Consider the following 20,820-nt stretch of genomic DNA (forward strand, 5'->3'; position numbering starts at 1 on the left):
TGCTGAATCTAGAAACCTTAATATCACCTCTAGTCACCATTTCTTGTTTACTCACTGATAAAACTTCCCCTTAATCTGGTGCCCATGCTTTCTTGTTTTCTGATTCTTTTTCCTTTTTAAAAAAATCAGTTTCTTTTTTTTCTTTTTTATGAACACAGTGCCTTTATTATTTTTTTTTAATGTGGTGCTGAGGATGGAACCCAGCGCCTTTCACAAGGTGAGCACTCTACCACTCTACCACTGGGCTATAATCCCAGCCCCAAATTCAGTTTTTTAAAAATTTTTTTAAAATATATATATTTTTAGTTGTCAATGGACCTTTATTTATTTATTTTTATGTGGTGCTGATAATCGAACCCAGTGCCTCACACAGGCTAGGCAAGTGCTCTACCACTGAGCCACAACCTCAGCCCCCCAAAATTCAATTTCTTTACAGATCATCTTACACTATCACTCAAAGTTGTTAAGTTCAACTCCACAGCTTTATTCAGGGAGGCCTGTGATGTGTCTCCTAATTGTGTTAGATGGTGTGGGTTTAAAAATGGGTTGGACACAGTCCTTATGAAAGCCGCAGCCTCCTGCAGTCATAAACATGTAAAAGGATGTCATTTGGTGTCTTAGGTGCTATTCCACAGATACAGAAGGGAATGCTTTAGAGGGGTGAAGGTGGGAGGGGCTGCTTCTTCCTGGAGCTCAGCTGGGAGCCTCTACAGGGCTGTGGTCCTGGAAAAAAGTTAAGATGACTAGAAGATTTCAAGACAGAGGAGAGAGAAAGGGGCAGAGAAAGCAGCATGGAGAGAGGCAGGCAGTGGGAAGCATCCTGTTCCTTCTTCTGTGATACCAGTGGGACTTGAGGCTGAAGGCAAAAGAGAACCAGCCAATGGCTTTGAGCAGTACACAATCTAATCAAGCTTTCATTTTAGAAAATTACCTTAATAACCACATGGAGAATAAAGTGGGTTATTTGTGCTTTCTCCTAACAATGCTTGTATAACATACATAGACCCAACATTAACTTTTCTACTTCATTGCCTCAGACAGAACTTTACATAAATCTCAATACACATACTTCCATAGGTTGAATTTCCAAACGATTTATTCTTTGGGTAAGTAGGTTTTCACAACATTCCAACACTCTGCCTTTAAGGATCCGAGGTTCTCTACCGGGGGTAACCTCAGGTGCTCCAGCACTGCTCAATGTCACTCACTATGTGACTCTTCCAAGGCCTCCCTGGCAGTTATAAGAGGATTTTCCTGTATCTCTCCTCCTAGAGTCTTGAAGTAAAACCGAATTGAGCAGGGATGTCTGTTTGGATATTTTAAATATTATCAGGGGGAAAATAAAGAATTCATGTGTGAATGAATCTGAGCAAATATTTGACAGAAGTAAAACTGATTTATAGGAACAAAAGCTTAGTACTGTGTAACATGACAAAGTTCATAGTTGCTCCTTGGGTCAAGGCCAAGGTCAGCCTTCATATGAACTTGTTGATCACCTACAGTTGGGTCCAAAAAGCAGCCCTGCTGTAGGAGCCAGGTGAAAGTTCAGTTCTCAACCTAGCAAGACAGTTCCTCTGGGATGTTCAGTGTTGTTTCCTTTTCTCTCTTGTTACTAACTTCCCCAGATTAAATGGTACTGATACTGCTCCCTTTTAAAAGAGTTTTTAGCCTCTATTCCAAGGACCTTCTGGACTATTTAACTGTGTCTTAGAATCTTTTTTATCTTTTTATTGTGGTTTAAAACACAACATTCACCATCCTAAGCATTTATAAAGGAACATTTCAGTAGTGTTAAGTATAGTTACCTTGCTCTTTGATGTGATCAATCTGTCTATCTGTCTAGGTACTAGGGATTTAACCCAGGGACATTTAACCACTGAACCACATCCCTAGCCCTTTTTATTTTTTATTGTGAAACCGTGTCTCACTAAGTTGCTTAGAGCCTCGATAAACTGCTGAGGCTGACCTTGAACTTGTGATCCTTCTGTCTCAGCCTCGTGAGCCTCTGATATTACAGGAGTGTGCCACTGCATCCAACTAATCTTTTTATTTTTAAGTTAACATTTCGTATTACTTTCTGATCAGGTGAATAATTGTTTTTATTTAATGTATCAAGTCTCAATTTTCACCCTCTTTTCTTATTTTCTTGCAACATTCTCTTTTTAATCATAAAAGTTTTTTTTTTTTTAATCAAGATTGTTTTCTTTTAAAAAAGAATAACTCTCTGAAAGCACTCATTGGTACTTTAATAATACAATCTTTGATACTTCCTACTGTAGTTTCTTTGTATTTCTTCCCATGTTCTCTTTTAACCTCTCTATGTACTGCCCTTTTATGAGTCACAAGAGTACACTTTAGGAAGCAACAAACCATGAAACTAGATAGGACACGGAGACATTAAACTGCCATTTGGTTATTTGAGGTAGTTGAGGTGTAGGTGATAAGAGCTTCCTCAGTCACAGAGTGAAAATAACATGTCACCCTGAGGTTTGCACATCTGTAGTCATGGAAGATAAACTAGGACAAAACAAAGCCACAGGATGAAAATATTCTATTTTCAAATGTGTTGAAGAAATTAGTATTTTAATTCAAATTAATTTTTTTTGGGGCAAGGTTTTCATTGTCATAAAATAACATTTTTCTTTAATGCTACTGGGAAGAACAACAACTACATATGATTAGGTAGTATGTCTTTAAATATGCCGTTTCCAAAATGTACAAATAAGCATATTTAAATGTTCAAGTTAGGTAATACCTGTGTATTTTAGAATATGTTTGATTATGAGAAGTAATAATTAACTACTTCTAAGATCCCAACAGAAAATTGGAATCCCAAACATTTTAGTTGTTGCTCCCTAATGTCTTAAATAATGTTAAATCATGCTGTTTCAAATGCTATTAAAAACTATTAAGCTAACTGAAGAGAAAGTTAAAGAAATTAGTGTTTGCTACTCATACCCATATTAAGGCCTGATTTATTAAAAAGAAAAAAACAAAAACAACCAATAAGTCATCCAGCCTGATGTGTGAAGGTCATCATTTTTAGTTATGATGAATTCAGAAAATTCATGAAACCTTTAAAATTGTATGTAATTTGTAGTGTGTAAGTGTGTGCATTCTGGAGAGGTAGTTTTCATAACTTTCATTAGATCCTAAAAAGATTTCTTGATCCAACTACAGTGACAAGCCATTGTTTCAGAGGTTACTTTGCCTGTTTGCATGTAGACCCCAGCTCACAACTAGATTTTGTTCCAGAAATAATTTGTTTATGACCTGGTTATTTAGAACTTAGACCATATTTTTTTCCATGAAAGATATATAGAAAGTACCTTGGCTTCAAATAGTGTCTCTAAATATTATAGAACCTTCATGATGGAAATGCAAATGAGGCAGAACCAGACTGCAAGTGGTTTACAATCCAGTCTTCGGTGAAGGCAATATATAACTGATCCTCAATTGAGATTAAATTCCTAATTTACCCATTACCTTCTCATTCAATTTTTTTTTTGCACCTTTATCAGGATTAATTCCCTTTTGCCATTACAGCTTCGGTTTACAAGTGGGGGAGAAGGGAGCCCTTTGCTGTCTGAGTTTCAGTAAGAAAGAGGACAGGGTATATTCTCTCAGTAGGAAGGCATGACCATGACATCTATGGAAAGGCTGGTATTCTTAGAATTTGAACAAATATTGATCATGTGGTTTCTTTCTTTCTTTTCTAGTTTTGGTATTATGGATTAAATTCAGGCGTGCTGTACCAATGAACTACATCTCCAGACCTTTTTACTTTTTTTTTTTTTTTTTTTTGAGACCTAGTTTTACTGAGGTGCTGAGGCTGGCCATGAACCTGCTTGTTCTCTTGCCTCAATCTCTGGAGTTGCTGGGATTATATGCATATGCCACCACGCCTAGCATATGATGTGGTTTCCATGTAAACATGTATTCCTAATTCTTTTTGTTGTTGTTGTTCTGGAGATTGAACCCAAGAGTGGTTAACCACTGAGCCACATCCCCAGTATTTTATTTAGAGGCAAGGTCTTGCTGAGTTGTTTAGGCCCTTGCTAAGTTGCTGCGGCTGGCTTTGAATTTACAATCCTCCTGCCTCAGCCTCCTGAGCTGCTGGGATTACAGGCATGTGCCACCTGCCTGGCCTGTACTCTTAGTTCTTACTTGGTACCCAGGTTCCTGGGACTCAGAACTGCAGCCCTTAGAGCTTCATTAATGGCCTCTGTGACTGACAATGAATGGGGATTCCACAGCATGGACAATACCTCTGTCCTTTTCACAAGTAGCCAGAATAGCCAGAATAAGGACCTTCCTATGGTGACAATTATGTGTCTGAAGTGTTCATATATCAGACTTTTCTTTCTGAGGTATAGCATGAAAATTAGGTTCTTGATGAGAGCCATGATAATTCTTTCTGGCTAGGCTGCATGATTTCTAGCAGAAATATCATGTTGTTTTGTTGACTGAAGGGAGAAGCTAAGTGGTGGAAGAAGACAGGAAGCAGAATGAGGGGATGAGTGCTGCAAGATGTCATCCTGTGAGATTCGGCATCTCATCATGCTACTTCAAAAATGAGTGTCTTTTTCCATAATTCTTTTTGTTTAAAGAGAGAGAGAGAGAGAGAGAGAGAGAGAGAGAGAGAGAGAGAGAGAGAGAGAATTTTTTAATATTTATTTTTTAGTTTTTGGTGGACACAACATCTTTATTTTATTTTTATGTGGTGCTGAGGATCGAACCCAGCGCCCCATGCATGCCAGGCGAGTGCACTACTACTTGAGCCACATCCCCAGCCCTTTCCATAATTCTTAACATGTTATCCAGCTCCGGGGAGAGCTTTGGAGATTAGCCTACTAGTGTATCTTGCTGCTGTGTACAATGTGGGAACATGGCTTAAGAATGCATCCACTTTTGTGCTTTTTTTTTTTTTTTTTTTTAGAGGGGGTAGATTGGACTCAGGGGCACTCAACCACTGAGCCACATCCCCACCCCTATTTTGTATTTTATTTAGAGACAAGGTCTTACTTGGTTACTTAGTGCCTGGCTATTTGCTGAGGCTGGCTTTGAACTCGCAATTGTCCTGCTTCAGCCTCCTGAGCTGCTGGGATTATAGGCTTGCGCCACCATGCCCGGCTGCATCCACTTTTATAAGGATAAATAGGGGTTACTTTGAATTCAGAGAATATACAAAGACTAAGTATATTTTGGGAGTAAATTTACATTTACAGTAAGAATTTTAATTACTTTAGCTAAGTAATTTTGAAAGATATCTTTTTAGTTATAGTGAGCTAAGTAATTTTGAAAGATATCTTTTTAGTTTATAGCATCTTTATTTTTTGGAAGATATCTTTTGATTGACTCAAATGTGTCTGACTCAAGACCATATAAAATAGCATAGTATTTGCATATAATGGATGCATATTCTCCCACATACTTTAAATCATTTCTAGATCACTTACACAATATAATGCAGTGCAAATGCTATGTAAATAGTTGTATTTTTAAGGAAATAATGGCGAAAGTTTATATATGTTCAGTATATGTGCAATTTTCTCCAAATACTTTCCATCTGTGGTTGGTTGAATCCAAAGATAGGTAACCCATAAATACAGGATTCCAATAATTGATTGAGATGATGTGCAGTTAAACTCTACCCTAGCTGTGGTTCTCCATAATGGCTAACATGAGAATTACCTGGAGCATTCCAAAATTTCTGATACCTGGTTTGCACTTCAGACTAATCAAATCAGAATCTCTGGGAGTGGCACCCAGCAATCAGTACTTTTAAAACTTCTGATAATTTGGATTTATATTCAAGGTGAGAATAAATTTGGGAATAAGTTTGAGTTTACAGTAAGTAAAATGTTCTCTGCCCCAGACTATTCTTACTCCTTGTGCCTTGATCTCTTTTATGGGTACAATTTGAAGATCCATGGCGAAGTTCCTTTCCCCTGGGGAATTTCCTGTTGTCTTTCCTTAAACTTTTCAAGAACCTAAGTCCCATTGTGTAATTTAACTCTAGACATCCCCACTGTCTTAAAAAGTATTCCTGAACTTTCTAGTCAAACACAGGGCAGGAAGGAGGGACATGCACAGCAACCTTTGACTTATGCTTCTCTTAAAACATTTTGCACTATGATTAGTTATTTGGAAACAAATAGCTCTGATGTGGCAGCATCTGAGATATGACAGCACAATTTCATCATAAAATGAAATTAGGAGCACTTGTGTGTTTCTCTCTGGGTTTTTAGAGGTGGAGTCTTGGGGGCCTAGATCTTCAGCCACCACTCCCTGGTACAGCACTGGGAAGATATTAACATTTGGGCTGGTAGCACTTGAGTAGGTTAGTGCATGGTTCCCACTTGCCTGGGATTTCAGAATGAGGGCTTCTGTGATTGGGTTAAAAGTGTTCCCCAGGAGGCTGTCATTGCAAATGGGATCATTTTTTCCCCAGCTTGCTCTAATATAGGTCAGTCTTCCTCCTCATTGTATTATTTAAGGAGCATGAATCTTGAACCAGGATTTTTATTGTTCAGACTGTTTACCTTTCCTATCAGTCCCTTTCTCAACGCAGTCTTTTGCATCTGGTTGCTCCAGCCAAGTGCATATGGATTTTTTTTCTCTGTTTTTTTTTTCCCTCCTGTCTTTGTCCTTCATGTATATTGGCATGCCAAGTGGATGCTGCCTCTATTTCTCTCCATCTCAATGAATGATGCTACCACCCAACCCCAATGTGTGTCTGTTGTCTCTCCCCTGCCCCTCTATAGCAAACTCCTAATTGTTCTTCCATTTCTTTTCACACCCATTTCCCCATTGTTGCTCCTGCTTCAAATGTTTCACTAGCTTTTTGCACTTAGGATAAAAAGCAGACGCCTGCCGTGGCCAGCATACCCTGGCTCTTGTCTCCTGTAACATCATCTCTTGATACTCTCCATCTACTGTAGCTGTTATTTGCCTTGACAGTGGCCTGTGAACACTTATTTACTTCTTCCAAGAAGCTCTTATAATTTGATGCCTGGGAAATACTCCCTGAACTTAATAGCATAATGATATCATAATAATAACACTCTCTGCCACTTATTGAATGTTTTCTGTAACCCAGACAGTGTGCTAAGTGCTCCACAGACATTATCTTATCATGAAATTAGATGCAACAAGCTTGTGAAGTCGGTGTCTGTCTTCCCAATTTTGGAGAGGAAACTGGGGCAGAGAATTGGAGTGACTTGCCTAGGTTCATACTGTTAGCATGTAGGGGAGCCTGACTGGAAGCCTGACTATCTGATTCTAAATTAGCTGTTTGGTTCTGAAATGTCAGAAGTATTTTATTACCATTAAACTTGCAATGATTTCACGATTCTTGGAGGACAGTCTTTGAGCAAGCTCTAGAAGAAATCTCTCATTGAATTTGGAAGGAAACTTTAAAATATAAGTTAATTACTTTATTGGAGACAACAAACTTCTCAATATTTTATGTCTTACTGACAATAAGAGACAGGAGAGTGTGAAAGTTGCAAATAAACTCTGTAATCAAACAGATGGCATTTAATCTCAGCATCTGCCATTCATTCATCTAGATCTCGTCATATGTGCTAGCTAGACAATGTTCTTGGCACTTGAGGTACATCAGTGCTCGATCCATTGGGATGATTTAAAACTTTGTTTCTATCAGCTGTTTTGGTCTTGGAGGCTCACTATAGCATTATTATTCTTTTATTGAATTCACTATGAATCTGAGCCATCTTGGACCCCAACCAACTGGGGTATGTTTGAGCTAGTCTTGTGACACGTCCCTTAAGGACACTCTTACAGGAAGGTTCTAGTGTAGTTTGCTTTCTTCCTTCCTCCCTTTCTCCTTTTCTTCCAATTAAAATGAAACATTAAACTTAACTTTATTAGATGTAATAAACTCAGGGACTTTATATTCTAATAGGGGTAGCACAATAAACATAATAAATGAGTAAATTACATTATACTTCAGAAGATGGAAAGTACTTTGTGGGGGTGTATAATAAGATCAGGATGGGGAGATATGGAGCACAAGAGCAATTGCAGCATTAAACAGGCGACCGCCTGTTTAAGTGAGGTGGGTCTTAATGAAAAGGTCCAGACTAGAAGGAGGTGAAGAAATTAGCCAGGGAAGGAAGAGGAAGGAAGAGCAGAACAGGAGGAGAGAGGGCCTAGTGCCCAGGCCTAAGGAAGAGCATGCATGCCCATTTCAAAGTGGCCATTTTGGATGGAGAGGATTGAGAAAGGGTGGGACTAGATGAGGTCAGGGAAGTTCCACATATTTCATTGGTGACAATGAAGAGAACTGACATTTTTAAAAACACTTAGCAGGATCCTGCCTAGTCACAGAGCCCTGCCTACCTCTTTGAGCAGTATGTCCTGCTGTTCCCCCCTGCAGACACTTGGCTGCATTTCTAACAAGGGAGTTCCTTAAAGAATCACCAATGTTCAGGCTGTTTTAAGTTTTTTACTTTTGCACACATCTAAAATGCCCTTCCCTTTCCCATTTTTATTGACACACTCTTTCAAGATGCACGGTGGAGCCTTTCTCTGGGAGGATCTCTTTGACTCCCTCTGAGGTTAGCTGATGCTCCCCTCTCTGGGCCACCATGCATAGTACTTGTATGCACATTTGTTGTGATAGCTAATATTTAATGAACACTTAAGACATGTCATGGACTAAGTCGCTACATGTTAGTTATTTATTTCCTGCGCCAACCTTGTAAGGTATGTCCTGCTGACATCCCTATTTTATCGATGAGTAAATATAAACATGGAAAAGTTTAGTAAGCTGCCTAACAAGATCCAGCTACCTGTGATGATAGGAATTAAACACAAGTTTTCTGGCTCCAGAGCCCATGTGCTTTCCTAATCATTATATATACTGCACCTCTACCATACTTACTATATACTAGACAGGATGTGTATCACACTGTATTACAAATGTTAGTTTGTGTGCCTGTGTCTTTCATTACCGTTTGTGAATTCTTTGAAGGAAGAGAACCATGTTGAATTCATTATTGCTCTTTGGGACTTTGCTCACATGCTCCCTTGATTCAACTATGATGAAAGAAACATTCTCCTGTAATTTGTAAGACATGAAAAATATTATTCAAAACATGAAAAATATTATTCAAAATGTTAATGATTTTGCATCATTGATTCAGAATGGCATTTGGTTTTAGTTTTCATTTTAATTGTGCCATTGTGCTTCTCTTTCCACCCAGACCAGTATCAAAGAAGGACAGCTATTGAAGCAAACCAGTTCTTTCCAAAGATGGAAAAAGCGTTACTTCAAACTTCGAGGCCGGACACTTTATTATGCAAAGGACTCAAAGGTAATTCAACTGAATACTAGTTTTAAGGAATTGAGATTGTGGATGGATTTAAAAATTTGATTGTATAAGCTGTTTTTGTCTTGTAGCCTCATGGTAGCATGAGCTTACTTTTGTATGGTGTTAGTAAAAATGTGATCCATCTTGAACCTCATCCCTAAAAGGTCAATTTCAGTCAGCCCTATACCTATCCCTGAGAATCATCTTATAGGAAAGTTGAAGTGTAGTTAATCTGTCCTTGCCCTTCCATTCCTTCCTTCCAATTAAAGTAAAATATTAAATATAATTTATTAGCTATAATAAACTCAAATTGTTGATTTCTCTCCTTTTCTTTTACTTTTTACTTTTAAACCTTTTTCTGCCCATGAAGAGAGTTGTTGACAGTTGCTTCTCATTGTTGAGAACAGGCTTAATGGTGATAATGCAAATCAAATGCATATATGATACTTGGCACAAAATAATTACTCTAGTATAGTAGCAAGAAGAATGAAAATCATATTGAAATAAAATCAAGACAACCTAAATTTTATGTAATAGTTGAGTTAAATAATAATGCATTCTTGGAAGAAAAATTTGTAGTAAAATGTCCCCATTAAAACTGAAATTTTACTATTATTTTAAAAATAAACATTAAGATTTTTTGCTACTGTGCCAGTTGGATAATCCCATTTAAAAAAATACATGTTCCTGATAAAGTTATATACCAGGAGATAAAAACACACAAACCCAATACTTAGCTTATGCAGCTATAATAGAAGTAATAAACAAATACTTATGTAGGACTAACCAAATAAAATAATCTTATTTTTAAAGTCAGGATATTCAAGGTCGTCCCTGACCTGGCTCTATCCTGACTTCCTGTTTGTCTCTAGAGGCACTCCTTGACAGCTTTCAACCTTTGGGCCTATGTTTTCTATCCTCAGAATCATTCTCCCCTTTCTCCCCTTGATGAAACCCTCTGTTTTCTTTATTGTCTCCCTCAAATAGACCTTATCCCATCATTCATTCAATTTTTTTTTTCCTGGAGAACCCAATTTTATTGTATCTTTTCTCTTCCACTTTTAACAATGTCTCTTACATTATAATTGGTTTTGTCTGTTTCATCTCCTGTGCTAGATTGTAAATGTCTGCCAGTCAGTGAGCATTTTAGAGTTAGAATGATTGAATGGGAGCAGAGTAGTATAACCCTGTGGAAATTGGGGATGGGGAGTGGAAGCTATCAGAGAAGAGCGACCCTTAGGGCTGCATGTATGTGTAGCTCAGTGGTAGAGGGCTTTGCCTAGATGCATGAGGCCCTGGGTTTAGTCCCCAACACCACAAAAAGGATTCGGGGGTACTTTTTTTCCTCAATTAATAGATGTGCACTATTATGCCATCCTTGCATCCTTCTTCATTCTGAAAAACAGAATGAGTGTGAACAGTGACTAACTCATTTTGAATCGGTTCATTGCTCTTTTCTATGGAGCTGTTGCCACTTAATACTGATTAAAATGGTGTTTAAGAGTGTAAAAGAGACACATCTTCTTGCAGAGCACATTCACTATCATATTGGACACACATTATAAATGAGGAAAATAAGATTGAGAATTTTCAGTAAATCACCATGACCTCAAGCCAAGATTAGTTCTCAATTCTCACTTACAGACCTGGTAACAATGATTTGGCCTTTGCTGCCTGGCAGTGTTGTTACAAGCTTGTGAGTGTATGTCTGTGTGTGCGTGCACAGCAAACTCCATAGGTTCCCTGTAAGTGGTAGCTATTGTGCTTTCAGGGAGTCTAGAGAATTTGCATTGGAAGATTGTCCTGGGGGTTCTCTAAAGTTCTTTTCAGTTTAGGATTTATGGCCCAGTTATACTTTATGGTTTCACTCATCCATCTTTAAAAGAAATGGCAAGATATCACTCAATTTTTTTCTTCATTTTCTGGTCCTTATGCTTGACATAGCTTTCATAGTCATGACCTGATAGTAAAAATGTATAGAAGAGCACGGGGCTAAGTTTTACTTAATATGTTTGTCTTCTTTTTTCATTAACAGTCGCTGATATTTGACGAAGTTGACCTTTCAGATGCCAGTGTAGCTGAAGCAAGCACAAAAAATGCTAACAACAGCTTCACGGTATGGACATATTCTATTAACTCCCTATGCAAAGGGTGTAAAATGGTCTTTCCTGAGTTTATACAGATGCCCAGTTCAGTTATCAACAGTGTGTCAACTTATGCGTGTTGGGGTTCTTATTAAAACAAGAAAATCTGATAAGTACATTGTAAATTCTAATACCAAGTTTCATTGTACATTCTAATACTCAGTATTATTCATGATCAATTAGCCCAATAAACTTGGGTTTAAATGGTTTTTTTTTTTGTTTTAATTTGTACTTCTTAATTTTAGTGCTTTAAATCAATACTTCGATTAATTCCATTGTCATTTGAATATGTAAAAACTTTCTTACTCATCAACAATTTTAAAAATAATATTTTCTCCTTCTCTCCCGTTGTTACTCCTGTTGCTGTTGTTCAGGAAGTTGCCACAGTTCAGGCCTTCATTTCTTCTCACTTAGTTCATTCATTCAAGAGCTGTTTAAGAGGTGTCTTCTGTTCCAGTTTCTTCTTTTCCTATCACAAATGACTTCTTTTTAAAAAAACCGAACTTGTTCCCCATTGCATGTATAGTACAACCCCAACTCAGAGGTAAAGCCCTGTAATATCCTGCCGCAGCCTCACAGAGTTCCTGACATTATTGGTCCTTATGCGTCCCACCCCTGGGGCACTTCTGCCTGAGCTTTTCCTTTTCCCCTGACTTGAATGATTCCTCCTCCTTCTGCAGCTGTTGAAATCCCATCAGTTCTTCAGACTTTTTTCAGGTATCCCATTCTTCTTTTACTTCTTTAATTCACAAAATATAAATTGAGTGGCTACTGTGTGCCAGGCACTAATGCTAAACACAAGAAATTCAGAGAGGTATGTATATGCGTCTGTCTATAATTTCCCTTCAGATCTTCACAGTTCAGCGAAGCTCATGTGGGGTCCCATTTATAACTGCACATTCCTTAGCTCCCCTAAGATGCTTTGCAATCCCCACTCCGAGAAGCCACTACCACTGCTGACACTAGTGGGCTGTGTCCATCCTCTGGGCATACCAAGGCAGGGGGGACAGCCAGATAAACAAATACAGAGGGCTCTGTAGAGAGAGAGGTGAGGGATGGAGGTGAGCGCGGGTAGAGGGAGGGGTGAGGGAGGAAGCAAACAAATTCAGATTTAGTCTTATTGATTTATGGGCATGAAGGATAATTCGTAGTGTAAATATTCCTCTCCCTCTCCCCCTTCCCCAGGGAGAGTTTAGTTTAAGAAGAGGAAAGCCCAGAATAGAATCCTGGGAAAATGTTAAAATGTAAGATCTGAGCAGTGGAGACTGAGAGCTTTCTTAAGTAAAGGAGAGCTGGGAAGGAGTGATGTTATAAAAACCCAAAGGGGGACACTTTCAAGATGGAAGTTGTAGAGAGTCAAGTCAAAGAACTGAAAAGTGGTGGTTGAATTTGTGAACTCATTTGCCTTGTTGACATGAGTTGCTTTGGTGGAGGGGTAGCACCCACTTGGCTACTCTAGGAATGCAAAGTAAAAAGGCAGACAGAGCTAGCTTTTTTTCTAAAGCTTGCTGTTAAAAGGATGACAGATACAGCTAGAAGAATGTCTAGGGTAGAAGAGAGTGGTGGTTTTGTTGTTCTTTTGCTTTGTTTTTAAAGTGGGTTTTGAAGAGAGGAAAAAACTGGTGGAACCAAGTGTCAAAGACTCAGGACAGAGAGAGACTAATTAATTGATGGAGCAAAGTCACCAAGTAAGGGGAAGGGCGCAGGCCTCAGAGCACAGGTTAAGAGCTAGCACTGAACTGGGCACAAAGGCTTGTGGAGGCCAGACGCTCTTGTGCGTCAATCCCAAATACTACCCTGTTCTCAGTGAAATTGAAGACCAAGGGTATCTGCTGTGAGAGTTCAGGAAGGTTTGGAATGGATTCTATAGAGCACTGAAAATGGACAGAGATTACTAGGTAGTCAAGAGAGTCCTGCAAAGATTAAAGAACCCTTTTTGTAATGTTCCTAATCCCTATGCTTATTAAATATTCTTTAAATGACATTAGAGAACAATGGAATTGATCCAAGTTGGTGGTTTATAGGTCATTTTAGATAGAAAGAGAAAGGGATTGCTGGATGTTTGGGGGAATGAATAATTCATCCATCTTTCCCCCTCTGCATTCTCAGCTTTGTAGAATAAAATACAAGGTAGTCAGATACTACTACTTTGTTGTTTCCAGTTCCTATTGAGTACAGGGCTTCTCATAAATTGTTGGAGGCCTAAGGTGGAAATGTGGCTCATTCCTCCTTCCTCCCCATGAAGGAATGGGAAGGTGGGGGGAAAGAACCTCGCAGTCCTACCGTCTAGATCAGCCACTTGTTTTCCCTGGGGAAGAAACAGTAGTTCTGTCCTCTATAGAGACTTGTGGAGGTGGGGACAAGGGTTCCCCCTAACAGGGAACTAGAGTTAATCTGAAAGAGGGTTCAAATTTGAAGAATGGGATAATTTTAGGTGAAGGTCTAGGGCTTGGATTAAAGGCAAAGGGAACTGAAGAAGGGAGGTTTTCATATTTTTTCTACATACAGCTCTTTCTTGTCCTCCAACTATGTGTGGTCTCTCCTGTTATATGTTTCTTATAGAATCTACATATTGTGCTTTCTGCTTAGCTAAGCATGTATTTTTATTACAAGCTCTGCTAGACCTTATTCATAAATATTGTTGATTTTAATTAGTAAGTTGAGAGTTCTTTTTTTAGGCTTGGGAAGACTTGTTTTGTTGAAATATTTTCAAGAAGTTTCTTCATTCAGCCAAATGTTATTTCTGAAGTTTGCCCTCCTAGAAATGTAGGGACTAATACTTTTTGCAGATTGCTTAGGGTTTTTACAGCAAATGGATCTGATAAAACATTCAAGGGTGTAAAATGGAGAAAAAGGCATGTTCTCAACTGATATTGACTATCTTCCCTGTCTTTAAATATTTAGATATCCTGCCTTTCTAGATTATGGTGCTGTTATTTTAGCTATTGTAGGTCAGAGGTTAATGTTGAGGCGTGATAGTGTCATGTCTGAAGAATCCAGAGATGGCCAAATCCTGCTTCTTTATAGCTGTCCCTCTTCTGTTTGAAGTCCCTCAGGATGTTATACTGATGAGGATAGTAGGATGTGGAAAATCTATAAATAGTAAGTAGAAAATAGACAATTTATGTTTTGCCTGAAAATCCATTGCTGAACTCTATAAAATGGGTTCCAGGGAGCAGGGTAGCAATTGGCCTAACCCAGTAGCTGCTCAGAATTATCTACTGTTTTTGATTGGTATGAGCAAATCACTGAGGCTGGTTCTACTGCGAGTGGAAGGGACTTAGACAACAAGACAGTAGTGTCACAGGATTTGTGGGCATGGTTTAAAATCTGTATACAGTATGACTTATTTTCCTTTCTTCCATAGTCTCCCTTTCCCAACTCGAGTTAATAATTGTCTTGTTTTTCAGTCATCTAAATCACCTTGGGTATTGTATTAGTTTTCTATGACTATAATAAACTACTACAAACATAGTAGTATGGAGTAAGTTATACTACTATGATTGTGTCATCCTTCTATTTCCTTCACAAGTGGCACCATGTGGCCAAATTCTAAAAGTTTGGAAATTTTGAAGGAATATGTGGATGAACTTTCTTTTTTAAAAATTCTTTTATTCTAATTTGTTATATATGACAGCAGAATGCATTATAATTCATATTACACACATAGAGCACAATTTTTCATATCTCTGGTTATATACAAGTATTTTCACACCATTCCTGTCTTCATACATGTACTTTGGATAATGATGTCCATCTCATTCCACCATCATTTCTAACCCATCCCCCCTCTCTTCCCCCCCACCCCTCTGCCCTATCTAGAGTTTTTCTATTCCTCCCATGCTCCCCCTCCCTACCCCACTATGAGTGAGCCTCCTTATATCAGAGAAAATATTCAGCATTTGGTTTTTTGGGATTGGCTAACTTCACTTAGCACTATCTTGTCCAGCTCTATCCATTTACCTGCAAATGCCATGATTCTATTCTCTTTTATTGCTGAGTAATATTCCATTGTATGTATATACCACATTTTTAAAAATCCACTCATCTCTTTGGTCTATACCCAAAGGACTTAAAAACAGCAGGGACACAACCAATCAATGTTTATAGCAGCACGATTCACAATAGCTAAATTGTGGAACCAACCTCAGCAACCTGGATGAACTTCCTTTTAAGAAAACATTTCATCTTGCCTGTCTTTCAGAGTCACAGTTAAGATCTATTTCCATGTTCATCTCTTATTTAAAAAGTATTATTGGGAAAAACAATCTTTCAGTAATGAGTGAAATAATTGTACCTTATTAGGTAAATGTTTTTTTTTGTTAAAGAAGAGCTTTTCAATGATTTGAATGGCACCACAGGCTATATGTTCAACTTCGAAACCTGCTGTTCAAATAGCTGTTTTCCTTAATTTTTTTCCCTTAACTTTTAGTGGAGATTAAACTAAACTTTAAACAAAAGAGTCATTTTAAAGGAAGTATTGTATTGGCATTGTTAAAACTTCTTATGGAAGTTTGCAGAGAAAGTAGCATGTGTATTTTGTGTGTTTGTTTAACTAAGAAAGAATCATAGGTCATTTATTTCATTTATTTAACCATCCTTAGTATTTTCAGTGTGCAGGCTGCAGGGGTATATATGTGAAATCTCACAGTTACTGCACATCTGCACTCTGTGGGATGTGCAGTAACATGCAGGCAGTATGTGGGAGTTCTTATTTTTAAATCTAAATGAGCACTGGAACCAAGAGCCATTTCAGTTCAGGGGTCACCTGCCCCAACAGATATAATGAAAATTGATTAGCATTTGATTATGATTCTTCCTCAGAGGTTTTTAAAGAACTTAAAAGGAAGCCAATAAGCAAAGAGAACATACTCTTCCCACACATAACATGCCAGAAATTATGCATTCATAGTATCATTTAAGTGAAAAGGCTGGGTATTAATGGGACTGAAGAAAATGTTCTTAAGAATTTGTTTCTTTAATGGTTACTTCTGTTTATTCTATTTTTCCTTTTAGTTTCCTCTCAGTTGACATAGTTCAGTTCATCTCTCTGAAGAGGGACATCAAATCCTTTGAACCCAAGAAAGTGTCAGTTTGCTTTTATCCATTAATAGCTCAATATGTAGTTTCAAAGGAAGTAACTAAAAGTTATTTTCTTTTCATATTATTTGTTACTGCACATCACTCAGAAGGTATTTGTCACCTAAATAAATAATTACTTAGAATAACAAGTTGCCTATCTTATTTGGTAATATTTGTTGGAACTACCTTGTTCCTGTTCTAACTACTTTATACCTGATAATTAATCTAATGCTTTATTATCAGTCCTATAAAGTAAGAACTACTATAATTTCCATTTAATAGATGTTTTTGCTGCTGTGACCAAGAGACCTGACAAGAACAGTTTTAGAGGAGGAAAGTTTCTTTGGGGGCTTGCAGTTTCAGGGGTCTCAATCAATAGACAACTATCTCCATTTGGGGCTCAAAGTCAGACAGAACATCATGGTGGAAAAGTATGGCAGATGGTACCAGCTCAAGACATCACACCAGGAAGCATAGGCTCCACTCAGATACAAAATATATACCCCAAAGCCACGCCTCCAGTGCCCACCTGCTCCAGCCACACTCTACCTGCCTTCAGTTACTGCTCAGTTAATACCATTAGGGGATTAGTTCACTGACTGGGTGAAGGCTTTTATAACCCAATCATTTCACCTCTGAATGTTCTTGCATTATCTCACACATGAGTTTTTGAGGGACACCTAATACCTAAACCATAACAATAGAAACAGAGAGGCTAACAGCTAATATATGGAATAATTGAAATCTAACCCATTTAGGTCATGTGCCCTCAATCCTTACTCTTGACCACTCTGCTACCCTGCCTCTTTATTCTGAAGTTTTAAATAAATGTGGTTCTGATAATATTGCATGAATTGTTTTTTCCTGGTTTCTTTGTCTTTTCTGCTTCAAAACAATGATAATCTTAGACTGCATTATCAGATGTATCAAAAGCACTTGCTGGTCTGACCACAAATCTATAATATTATATTATATGCTTGGCACTGTATCTTATAGAAAAATATTGGCTAAAGAGCTCACAGAGGAAGGTAACCAATATTATAAAAAGGTCTGGGAATTATGGGATCCATTGGCATTATAGGACACTTTTTATTTTAAAGATTTGGGAAAATGTGACAAGTATCTTTTTAATATTCAGGAAATTGCCTTGTATGAGAAGCAGTAGATTGGTTTTGTGTTACTGCCACATGCAGTACTAAGACCTGTGGTTGAATTCACGAGAGGGACAATTTCAGCTCAACATAAAGAACTTTCTAACTTACACCATCTGATAGAACAGGCCCCTTGTGAGGTAATGACCCTGCCCATTATTAGAAATCTCTAGTCATCTTCTTCTCTGTCAGCTGAAAGGGACTTCATGGGAGAGCTCTGAGAGCAGGCTCAAGTTCAAAAGTGCTGAGATGAATTCCTCAAGGTTGGATGGCTAATAGCTGTGCACAATTAATACCAAATTGAAGGCTCTTGGTGTTTGTTGGGGGTAGGCAAGGAGGAGTAGGTTTAGAGATTGCTGGGCAGTATTCCAGACCCTTTACACAGGCTGTCCCACTAAACTACTTAGCAAGAGATAAATAACCATTCTTCATGATCTGTCAGAGACATCTTGACATGGGGTTTGTATGAGGGAATGGTGAAAAGAGTTGGTGGAGACTGAAATTTCCTTGTAGATCCAAAGACTGTATCTTCACCGGATCCCCAAGGCTAACACAGTGTTTGGAACACAGAAGAAAGCCAATTGTTATTTGATGAATAAATGAAAGAAGTTCTTGTTGAATGAATGAGTGATATTTGTAAACTCTAGTTTTTCTTTGGACCAAAACAGTATCATTTCATGTTTTAGTCCAGAGCACCGTTTTCTAATCTTTTCCCTTGATATTGGTTTTACATAATATACTCCTGAAGTGTTTGTATAATGTCACAGACTACTTTTATGCCAACAAGACTTTAAAAAGCACAATGCTTGCCTCTCATTAATCATTGCTGTGGTATCACCTTTACTTATATATTTATTAGATGCCTGGTAGCAGTAAACCTCATATTTTTATCTCGATGTTGCTTATAATATTTTATAACACTCTAAAATGATACCATATGATGCATTTTAAATGCTTGTTGTTTTGCCTTTTAAAATTGATTTATATACAATGCAGATGGCTTTCTACTATGAAAGCTGATAATTTATGAGTTTAACTTGAAATTTGTATTCCTATTTCTGTATCTTAGACATTAGGGACTTTTAAAAATGACATGTCTTGTCATTTTCTTTGTGGGCTTCTCATATATGTCTTTTCATTTAGTCCCAGGGCATTAAGAAATCATTGGTCCTTTTTTAGCTAGACTGAAGTTTTGGGGTGAAGATAAGTTGTAGGTGGAAGAACAGTGCCCTTGTCTCCATCTTCACTAGAAATCATCCATAAATCTTGGCAGTAATTTTCTGAATTCTCCACCTCTCTAGTCGTCTAACATAAATCTTCCAAATGGGCTTTCTGTAAAGTAAGGCAAGACCCAATGAGCATGCCTTGAGAATTATGCCAACTTTGGGGCTCTTGGAATCTTGGGCTTGTTTGCAAAAGTCAGATCATGGTAATGAATCTCAGAATATAGATCAGCTTCATCAAAGGGTCTGACAGATCTGAATATACACTATGAAAAAGTTGGCAGAGGGGGCTAAAGAGCTGTGTCACTGGAGGTCCGGGCAGGGTATCACTGTAAGTTGCTTTGCTTGGCATTACTTTTCCCTTGTGCTGTGCCTGGTCTCACTAAAGGTCTATGACTAAGGAAGAACATGGTGCTCCTGATCAGGAACCTTCAACATGCTGCCTCCAGCACTTTTCCTATCTTCACAGGCTGGTGCATTTCCCACCCCATCCTCCACTACATCCAGGACTTTTCTTAGAACTCATTTGTTTAGAAATGATGTATTGGGAATTTACTGTATGTCTCAGACATTGTGTTAGATTCTGAATATTCAGTGGTGATTAAAAAGAACTGGCAATTGAGCAGCAAGTTCTAAAAAAAGATTTAACTTGAATGAAAATAAATTTAGAAGGAGATGGTGCCTGCCTTTGGGAACATGGCCCTGTCCATAAAGTATCCTCAGATACAAAAGACAAGGAGTCACCTCCCAACTGGTACTGGAAACTGACATTACAGGGGCTCATGCCATAGGAAAGAGAGGCAATTATATAGTCTCCTAAACCTGAGGCCCAGCCTACTGAGGACTCAAACCCTAAACACTTACTCTTTGGGACCTCTTTGTTCTTCACAAACATGCTCCTTGCCAGTATTTCCGAGACCAAAATATGGCAACCAGATAAAACTTCTTATCCCTGGCCTGGATGAGATGAGTTGATTCCCTGCAAGACTTTTAGCCTTAAGCCCCTTGTGCATGGCCAATGGAGAACTGCTGTTCAGATGAAAAGCTGATCCAGTGTTAGCCTTGTATCTTGGAGGATTGACTTTTCTAGTGCATCTGCATATTACAACTCCCACATGAACAGCCACATGCCACACAGCCTACTGGTCTTGGAGCAAGTTATAAATTGTATTTCCTGCATAGATTCAATGTATAAGGCTTTTCACAGGTGCCAAATGGACATTTCTGAGCTGGTGCTGTCGCTGTCAACATGATCCTGCAATACTAATAGCTATGTGGCATTGAACTTCCATTTCGTCCCTGAGAGATTCTATGTGAAAAACTGGCCAACATGTCTTAAATTTTGAACCAGCAGCCCCAGTCCCACCAACCATCCTGCCAAACACAGGCTTCTAAGTTGTGCAGAGTACAATGAAATTTTATTCACTTATTGCCAGACTGATTCATCCACTGATGCACCATGCACCGCTTGAAGAAGTCCTACTGGATTTACTTGAACTTCATTGTGGTCTTTATATGGTTGAAGTTTTAGTGAAGGCTTTTTAGTCCCACATTCATTTAGAGTGACCCTGATTTCTGATAACCACTTGTGGTATAGACTGAAGCTTCAGACTCTATATAAGATAAAATCTTGTCTTACATAAGTACCTGGAATAGGGGCTTAATATGGGAAAGTGAACTACTGGCAATAATAAAAAAAATTTTAAATAAAACACTATATGAATATTAGCTAAAGAGTATCTGATCCCAACGACCATCTGAACAAGCTCAGAATGGGTTTATTATCTTGGAATTCTGCATTTAGCTTTGATGGTGTTGTTTCGTAAGAATTCTGAAGTTTCAAATCTTCTAAGAAGCCAGAATCTTTGGTGCTCTGTTA

General features: G+C 38.2%; 1 protein-coding gene across 4 annotated transcripts in view; it reads left to right on the forward strand.

Annotated features, from left to right (window-relative positions):
* Dgkh (diacylglycerol kinase eta) overlaps positions 1–20,820 on the forward strand; it is a 185,474-nt gene that overhangs the window by 70,295 nt on the left and 94,359 nt on the right. For all 4 annotated transcript variants that reach the window (XM_078015867.1, XM_078015868.1, XM_078015869.1 and 1 more), the window contains exons 3-4: positions 9,234–9,344; positions 11,377–11,457. In XM_078015867.1, the coding sequence (XP_077871993.1) occupies positions 9,234–9,344; positions 11,377–11,457 (192 nt within the window). The remainder of the gene's footprint in view (positions 1–9,233; positions 9,345–11,376; positions 11,458–20,820) is intronic.

This window comes from Ictidomys tridecemlineatus, chromosome 6 (genome assembly GCF_052094955.1).
Source record: "Ictidomys tridecemlineatus isolate mIctTri1 chromosome 6, mIctTri1.hap1, whole genome shotgun sequence".
Taxonomy (NCBI): domain Eukaryota; kingdom Metazoa; phylum Chordata; class Mammalia; order Rodentia; family Sciuridae; genus Ictidomys; species Ictidomys tridecemlineatus.